The 9,283-nt window shown below is 38.2% G+C and overlaps 1 protein-coding gene across 1 annotated transcript in view; it reads right to left on the minus strand.

The window, feature by feature from the left end:
• CEP152 (centrosomal protein 152) overlaps positions 1 to 8,796 on the minus strand; it is a 20,749-nt gene extending 11,953 nt beyond the window's left edge. Inside the window, exons 1-11 of the mRNA XM_031555306.1 lie at positions 8,678 to 8,796; positions 8,036 to 8,136; positions 7,462 to 7,528; positions 6,913 to 7,257; positions 6,266 to 6,437; positions 5,805 to 5,945; positions 4,424 to 4,563; positions 3,954 to 4,154; positions 2,501 to 2,648; positions 969 to 1,060; positions 88 to 251 (exon numbers count right to left, since the gene is read on the minus strand). Of these exons, the coding sequence (XP_031411166.1) occupies positions 88 to 251; positions 969 to 1,060; positions 2,501 to 2,648; positions 3,954 to 4,154; positions 4,424 to 4,563; positions 5,805 to 5,945; positions 6,266 to 6,437; positions 6,913 to 7,257; positions 7,462 to 7,528; positions 8,036 to 8,136; positions 8,678 to 8,764 (1,658 nt within the window). The 5' untranslated portion in view covers positions 8,765 to 8,796. The remainder of the gene's footprint in view (positions 1 to 87; positions 252 to 968; positions 1,061 to 2,500; positions 2,649 to 3,953; positions 4,155 to 4,423; positions 4,564 to 5,804; positions 5,946 to 6,265; positions 6,438 to 6,912; positions 7,258 to 7,461; positions 7,529 to 8,035; positions 8,137 to 8,677) is intronic.
• Positions 8,797 to 9,283: the final 487 nt, after the last annotated feature.

Here is a 9,283-nt window from a genome sequence, read left to right on the forward strand (position 1 = left end):
GAAGTAAAAAACTGAATTTACACATTACTTGTGTAAGTTATGGAAGATTTTAGATTTTTTTTTTCCCCCATAAGAATTACTCAGTACCTGCAGAACCTTGAGTTATTCATGGTGGCTTTTTTAATCCCCAAATCTACACAGGAATCACTGAGGTTTGTATGCAGCTCTCCACCTGCATCATTCAAAAATACTCCAAGTTTGGCAGCAGATTCATACAAAGTTATTTCTTCCTTCAGTTCCATTAATTCATCCTTAAAAGAACAGACAAAAAATTACAGAGCTGAGAAACTCCAAGCAAATGTATCAAGAGAATGATTCTTACAAAGAAAACAAATACATGGAGTTATTCTTTCTATACACTAGTTGTATTTTCTTGAGTGTTCTATTTTTTTTTTTCCTTTTTAACATCAATCATTTTGATAGCAAAGTGTAACATACAACAACTACAAATTAATCAGTTAATATTTTCTGTTGCTCAGTACATTCTATTGATCTTATGGTTCATAGATGAAATTAAATATTAGTACTTCTTTCCCTGTGATGCCCTGTTGTTCATTTTACCGTATAAAAAGCACACGCAGTTTATACTCCAATACCTATTAGGGTCCCTCGCTTTAAGATGATAGATCTAGAGAGATCACTTATTGAATTGGAAACACAGACATCCAGTAGTATTTAAGAGGACTCCTTAGTATTTCTTCTTGATGGCACATCAAAAAATTTCAGAAAATAAAACCCACAATCTTCCTTCTAGGCCAACTTATGACATTCCCAACACATTGAATTTATGTGCTTCCCTTTCCACAAGCAGGTCAGACGCACAATATCAGACTTGTACACATGTATATATACACACACAGACACACACACAAATATGTATATGAAACCACCAGCCTGTCAGCTATAATGCTCACCTCCCTAAAATCAAAACCTAATTAAATGTGAAATATTTAATAAAAGAAATTAACCTGCAAAGCCTTGTTCAGGTTATTGCTTATCATGTGCGCAGACTGAGCTTGTTGCAACTGAAACCGTAACTGATTTGCCTCCTGTATGGAGCCTATTGCAGGGAAGAAAAGAAATAAAAACAAAAAAACAGCAAAGCATAAATATTAAATATGCAAGAAAGACCAAGTGATCTAAAACAAAACAAAACAAAAACAAACAAAAAAGAAAAACAAAAGAACAATGGCACCAAACAGATGAACTTGGGCTACTACTGTTCTCCAATTTAAGTGACAGTTTGAATTCAACTTTGGGAACTATGCTGACTTAATTGTTTCAGAATTTTTATTGTAGCTTTAAAACAAATACCATGAGAAGCAAGATGTGCCAAAGGTTTGCTTTCTGTGTAGCTCATTAGAATTTAAGAAAAAAAAAAACAAAAAAAGAGCCCACACCAAACTGTGCAAAGTTAGCAGGAACAGGACAGCCTTGGAAAACAGGACACTTCTGGCTCCTCCAGAGATAAGGAATTTTGTTCTAAGAGTTTGCCAATTTACTATTGGTGTAAGGCTTTTGATGAATAAGACATGGAGGAAAAGGTCATGATGATTTTCCAGCTGGCAGTTATACTCTTAAAAATCGTTTATATAGTTTCTACATTATACACAGCTAAAAGTTTGTCTCCTCCTCCATCCTCACCACCATGCTCTCTCTGGAGAGACTTTTCTTCCAGATTACCACAGTTCTCAAGCAGAACATACACTTAAATCCAGGATCTGGTAAGAAAGGCATTTCAGTAAGTTATGTTGTCCTTTCCTAAAAAGCAAACAACTATTAAAACACTTCCATATCTAATAGGAGGCACAATACATACATATAATGAGCAGAAAATTCTATACACTGTTCCTACTGATAGGAAATTGTCAAGAAGCAGTCTCCAGCTGCAAGAAAACTTCTTCAACATTTGCATTTAGAATAGCAATTCACACTGAGTTTTTTATTGTACAACAGTAAAGCTCTGCTTCACAAAGACCTAACTAGTGAAAACCACATCATGGTTGCTCATGTTGAAACTTCTCAAGGATTAAAAGCTTTAGTTCTGCAACTACTATATATATATATATTTTTTTTTTACACCAGCTTTTATTTATTTCAACTACAGAATTTGTGAGTAGACATCTATTCCAAATGAAACTTGAAAAGGCATGTAAGAAAAATGAATAAATAGATTTTAACAACACAAAATGACATCTACCCAAGCTTCCACTGATTTAATAGTGGATATGTTTTAAATGTGCTTGACAGTACAAGGTACTAAGCATGTAAAGGCTGAAATTGCCAGGTACATGCTGACAGATCAGCTGCTATTGACCAATTCACATCAGATAACACTAAAGTATTTCTTAAAATACTTTTAAGTGAAGAATACTTCCGTGGTAGCATAACATTTGTTTAGTGGTCCACTATACATATAGCTTGATGTTGAACACAGACTTGCAATGTCATGCTTTAGTTGTTTCTGTAGGGAAAGATATGGTGTGAGGAAAAGACTTGCCTGTTTGCAGTAAGTTTGCACACTGCTTTTGGCTTTCCTCAAGACTTCTTGTCAATCGATTTATTATTTCAGTTTTTTCACATTTGGTTTCTTCCAGCATTTTTTCAAGTTCCTTAACACGCTCTCCTAGATTTTGGCAAAGCTCTTTCTAGGAAGAAAAATTATTTTTATTCGAGCAACAAACACCCAACCATCCAAAATAGACAAGTGACCTCCCAGAGCAACTAAGTTTCCACAAAGAAACAGTAAGTATACACATATAAGAACAAACATGGATGCAAACTGTCCTGTGCTTCCTAGAGCAGTGTGTTCTTAGCACGTCAGATAGGCCCTGTAATTACTAGTCATTACTAGTGATGCACTAGTTACTAGTGATACAAGGTGTCACCACTACAAGCTAGACTCAAAACAGCAGTCCATGGATAGGGGAGATCTGAATTCCCCATCAAAGAAAAGGTCTGAGATGCAGCACTTAGCAGGTTAAGTAATACACACTCTCTTTTGGGATAGGAAAAGTGTAATCATTCTGGATTTCTCAGAATCTGGACAAAACACCAAACCAGATCTCTAAATCACAACACTCAATAAGCTGAAGCCTCCAAGCTCTAGCCACCCAGAGAAAAAAAAAAACAAAAAAACCTTTCCCTTGCAACATGATAACACCAGGCCCCATTCAAGTTTGAAGTTGGTTGAGCACATTGCCAATCTTGGCTACATTGTTCTACCACACTCACCACACAGTCTGGGCTTGGCACCTTCCAACTTCCATAAGGCCAGGCCAATAAAAAATGGCCTACATGGGTAACATTTTCCTAGCAATGATGCCATCATAGCATCTGTGAAACAGTGAGTCACTTCCATTGGAACATATTTTTACAAGCAAAACAAGTAGTTGCAGGCAGTTCATCACCTGCAAAAATGTGTAGCTAATGGTAGCAACTATGTTGAAAAACAGCATTTGGTAGCTGAGAATTTGCTTTATCAAAGTGGTGTTGTGCTCTTTGTATCTGCTGTAGTTTCTATGGAAATAAACAGGAGACATTACTTTCAGAGCAACCTGTGCATTTCATGGCATAACAGACTGTTACTGTGTATCAGATAACCACATGTCGCATGATTATAAAACCCAGTCTAAGTAGTACTTCTCTTTCCCAGATTCCCAGGTATTCAACTCAAGAAAAGACTGTGCATAGGAATAAGGTTCAGGAGGGACATTAAGACAATGAAGTCTTGCCTCCTCTGGTAAAGCAACCTTCTCTGCATCTGTTATATAGGCCGTTGTAACTTCTAACTGTTTAGTGATGTTTATAGACACATATCACACAGGCTTCATAACACTGAGACTTGCACAGTATTTTCTTCCTCTTCAACTAACACCTTCCATATGGAGCTCTTCAGATTATAAACCCAGAGCATTCAGAAGAGTACTCAGTACCCTGAAATAATTTCTCACCTGCTCCTGTAGTGCAGATTTTGTAGTATCAAGTTTCTGCTCTAATGATAATACTTGCTTCTCATGCTTCTGCTTGAGTGCTGTAACAACAGCATCATGCTGTTCTCTGGCTCGCTGAAGAGTGTCTGAACGCTGAAGTTCTAACAGCTGCTTCTGCATGCTTTCCATGGCTACTTCTGCCACTCTGGATTGCTTCAATATCTGTAGGGATAGCATTAGAGTAGCTCACATTTTACCTTTGCTCCAATGTTCTGTGTGTCAACTCAGTTCTTTTGTGCAAGAGTTGCTAAAATTCTTGATGCTGTCTGGATTTTAATACAAACTATTTTTCCACCAATACACCCCACTGATTCATCTGGGATCATAACACGCTGCACGCCAGGAGACTGGCACTTACTTTTAATGTGACTGCACTACAAATATCCTGTAAAGATCTTTCACAATAAACAGTTTAATAATATGTACAGTACCTGCTCCTCATTGGTAGTAAGAGTCTGAATTTGAGTTTCAAGCGCCTTTATTTGGCCTTCAAGATACACTTCCCGTTCTTTTCCATTCTGATAGAGTTTTTGAGACTCATGAAGACTAACAGCCAAACCATCCTTTTCACCTTTAGAGAGAAGAACAATAATTCTGTGAGAAACACAGCTGAACACCCAACAACTTCCTGGAACATCACTGTTCAACATCCCTGCTCTACAGAACAATTGTCTGTGAGCCTTCCACCTCATACTGTAGGCAATAAGCAGAAGACAGAAAAGTTCAGTTGGGCTTTGTCCACTGATAGCTGGATGGATAGTGGTATTGTACACTCAGAACTCCCACAGAAACAAGTCCTGTTCTGTTAGCACGAGGAACTAGCATGATCCCTTAAAACTTGTGAAGGGAGAAACAATTCCTTTGAAGGAACAGCCAAGACATCAAAATGGTTGACAGCTGAAATTCTCCCTCCTTTGCTCCTTTCACATCCTGAAAATTACATTCTTAATTCCGCACGCTTATGATTCTTCTTTGTGTACTCCTAATGAAAACTGAGGCAAAAATAACCACCGACCTATAACATAGCTTTGATCGTTTTGGAAGTCCTTCTCTATAAGGATTGGAGCTTTTGGAGAGGGTCCAGAGGAGGGTCACAATGATGACTAGAGGACTGGAGTACCTGTCCTACAAAGATGGGATAAGGAAGTTGGACTTGTTCAGTCTGGATAAGAAAAGGCTTTGGGGAGGCCTCTTTACAGCCTTCCAGTATTTAAGGGAAGATTATAAACAGGATAGAAATCAACTTTTTACATGGGTAGATAGTGATAATATGAGGGCAAATGGTTTTAAACTAAGGGAGTGGAGATTGAGATCAGATGTCAAGGGAAAGTTTTTCCACAGGGAAGGTGGTGAAGTGCCGGCACAGGCTGCCCAGAGGGATCTTGGAGGTCTCTCCCAACCCAAGCCATTCTCTGACTATGAAATTGGTTGTTAAACTAGACATTAGCTCTCTTCCCACAACAGATGCACATTTATCCTACTTTTCAGTTGTTGTGCTTTTAGCACACTACTTAGGTAAACTTCTCATTTTTCTGCATATTTCTGATGCTAAACACATGGGAATTCTGCAATACAGTGGTGCTCCTGAGAATCAGTGCAGAAAAAGTTAGGACAAGTTAGGCAAATAGGCACCCATTAAAGGAATTTGCTTCAAAGGAATGATGGAGAAGAGAGGTAGGTCCACAAAATCCCAAATCAAGTTTACAAAGACATTCAGTTCTTGGAGAGATACTACCTAAGTCAAAGCATCAGAATAAACAAGTTGTTAGATACAGATAAAATCTAAAATCAGATATCAGTACAATATTTTACCTGTGATGATTGAAAGCTGATGGCTCAAATACCTAATCTGCTGTGCACTCTTTTCTAGCTTTTCATTAAGTTCTTCCACTCGTCTCTCTCTTGCTTTGCTTAGAGCTTTAAGTTGAAGAATCTGCATATTCTCTGAAGAATCTGCCAGAAGTTCAAATAGAGCATACCAACAAGTTAGTGCAGTCAATTAAACAAGTTGGGATCATAAGCATTTCTTGACACAATATAGCTTTTCCATAAAGAGCCAAATTCACTGTTAGTTCAGAGAAGTGCATTATTTTTTATCCATGTTTGATTCACATTACTCAAATAGCTCTGTTGGATTTGAACTCCATTGTTCTGAGCAAAATAAAACAACATATTTATGATCAACATCTGATATGTATAACCTGCTGTTGATTTCCAGTGGACTTTTAATACAAGTTTCAATTCTGTTTCAAGTCTATATAGAAACTGCTTACTTTCTTCATTGCCTGAGAATTCGTGTTGCAAATCTTCAAACACTTCATTTCTTCTCATTCCTTCTTGGGTTACTGGAATTTTTTTATGAACATCATTTTGGTAAGGTTTATACATCACTTTGTAAGATTCTGCTGATTGGCCACTAACAACTTCAGATGTAGCAAACGGCTGCTGTGACAATATATAAGAATAAAGAAATGAGAGCTACAACTGTAGAATTCCTCAATTAAAATATTTTTCCTTTTTGTTTTACTGGTTAATATCAAGAAGAGCTTTAGTAGCTCCTCTTCTCATTTACAGGATCCTATACAGGATATTATTCAACTGTGATAAAAACCGTAACAAAGGCTTCTGCTTTAGCCTTCAATTTCAACTGAGTAAACACATGCTTCAGTTCACCACATTCATTCCTCCTCATGGACTTCTGGCTAGCCAACACGAAGAAAAAAAATTGTAACGTGGACATATAAAAAACTCAGATGTTTAACACTTTCCTGTTTTAATATGCAAAATTGATTACAGAAGCCTTATATCATTGTTTCAACTAATAATAACAGATTAAAGGCATCTGGAAATATTACTATCAGCAGCTAAAGCCTATGAAAATTTTCACCAAGTCAGAAAAATACATCAGCTTCTAAAATACCTTAAGATGTTCCTTTGGAGCATCGGGAAAGTTTATTATTTGATTCTGTTGACTGTTAAATTCTGGATTATGGCCATTAGTGTACGGTCTGAAGTTCTCAGGAAGATGATATAAATTGCTCTGTTGGTAGCAACCTGGAGCATTAAATCCATCTCTATCAAGATAGACATCATCTGGATCTTCTTGACTGTTCTGGCCAGAGTAATCTTCTTTCACATCATATAAATGTTTCATCTGTTCACTGTTATGTAGGCCATTCCAATTCTTGGCATGTTTTTCAACATGGTCATTTTGCTGGTCACACAAGAATTGGTCAGGGTACAGATTTTGTCCTTGTTCATAACCCTATAAATGAATAAGAGAATTAACATTTGCTCTCTGAAAACTCAAAATTTTTCTTACCAACTGTCAAAGTAGAACTATTTCAGATGAATAGCAGAGCATGCTGCCTATGGTAAAATTACTTCTCTAGTGTATTTAAAGAATATCTAGTATGTAATCATCCACAAGTAGTCACTATTCATTATATCACAGTTTACACAAACTTACATTTTGAGCATCAGTTATCAATAGATGATCATTCCACCTTCCACCAGGCTTTCGAGCTTCCTGTGATCTAGAAAAAGACAAAAAGCTTAGTTACAGTACTACAAAAAAAAAAAAACAACCAACACAACAAATACAAAAGCCCACTTCATTAAATTAAGAGGTGCCCCAACCATACTACAGTACAGCAGGCCTTTTACTTAAATTGCTTTCCATACACCTCTTCTAGTAGGGTGTATGGCGATAGAGCAAGTGGAAATAGCTTCAAGCTCAAAGAGGGTTTATTATGGTTGGATATAAGGAAAAAGTCTTTTAGAGTGAGAGTGGAGAGGCACTGGAAAAGGTTGCCTACAGATGTGGTGGATGTCCCATTCCTGGCGGCTTTCGAGGCTGGATCAAGCCCTGACCAACCTGATCTACCTGTGCATGCCATCATTCATTGTAGGGGAGTTGCACTAGATGATCTTTAAAGGCCCTTTCCATCTCTAAGGATTCTACGGTCAGCTGAGATTTGGTTCTATTCTCAAAAGCATGACTTACTTAAGAAATAATTTAAAAAATATAGTACAAGCCTTACTGCTCCTCAGTCTCATGAACGCTAGAGTCCGAATAGCTGGAGAGCTGGTCTCCACTGTCCTCCAGCATATCATGGGGAAGGTCTGTCAACAGCTGTTGCAACTGAAACAGAACAAACAACATGCATTCAACTAAAGTCTGGCAGACATATATTAAATAAGCTGCTAGCACAAAATCCTGGTTTTCTTCCTTCATAGAAAAGAAGTCACTCGTTCACAGACTTATATCCCACAAGGCTTCACAGAGTATTTATTAACCTAGTGATTTTTCTAGTAGATCTTTTCCTAACAAGAGACAAGCTAAAGGCCACCACGTAGATGTGGTGAATAGGGAATGAGGAAGTGATTCTTCATTTTTCTTAGATTGTCAGATTACAGCTATTGCCAAGTAATTACAATACGTGAAAAAGCTATGAACAATGCAAAAAGTAGGTGACAGCAGCTTTTAGCATTCTATCTACTGCCTGGGCAAGAGATGATCAAGGCCTTCCAGCCTCTACACGTAACATTACAGGGCTCCAAAACACAGCCCACACTGTTTTACGTTCTCTTTATAAGAGTAAAATGTAAATTAAAAAATAAAAAGGACAATAAATGGTGGGATACTAGTTACACAAGCCTTCAGATTAACTTTTTTTTTTAACCTCTTGCTCTCTCGCATAGTCCTCTTGGTCATAGTCTTCATCTTCGTGCTGAGTCTGTAGAGCTCCACTATCAAAGTCGAGGGACATTGTGCTCTAACAGTATTTTCCAGTACCCAGGAAAACCTATTACGAGACACGAAAATATCACACATGAGGAAAAAGAAAGAAATATATTCCAAAAAGCTCCTAAACTAAGGAGCCAAACAGAAAAATGCCATTTTGAAAGTAACGTTGCACGTGAGATGTATCATTGACTTGAATTTGTTTTCCGGTATGAGCGATACTTCTAAGAATTCGCTATTTAAAGCCAATTACCCGAACGCTTTCATCACGAAGCTACTATAACTCACTTAAGGTACTCTTGCTTCATTTATTCTTAGGCACGGATCGCGCTCCGCTCTAAGCAGAAGCAGACTACAGCTCGGCGAAGGGCTGTGCCGGCTCCAGGTGAAAGCGCTTTGCGGCGAGACCAGCAGCCTCAGCATCACTCCGCAGCCGGCTGGGCCCCGAGACGCGGTTCCGCCCCGCAGGCCGGCCGCATCCGGAGGCCCGGCTCTCCCTCAGCGCGGCGCCGGCGCTCCGCAGCCACGCGCAGCGGGAAGAGCC

Source organism: Meleagris gallopavo, chromosome 12 (assembly GCF_000146605.3).
Source record: "Meleagris gallopavo isolate NT-WF06-2002-E0010 breed Aviagen turkey brand Nicholas breeding stock chromosome 12, Turkey_5.1, whole genome shotgun sequence".
NCBI classification, from domain to species: domain Eukaryota; kingdom Metazoa; phylum Chordata; class Aves; order Galliformes; family Phasianidae; genus Meleagris; species Meleagris gallopavo.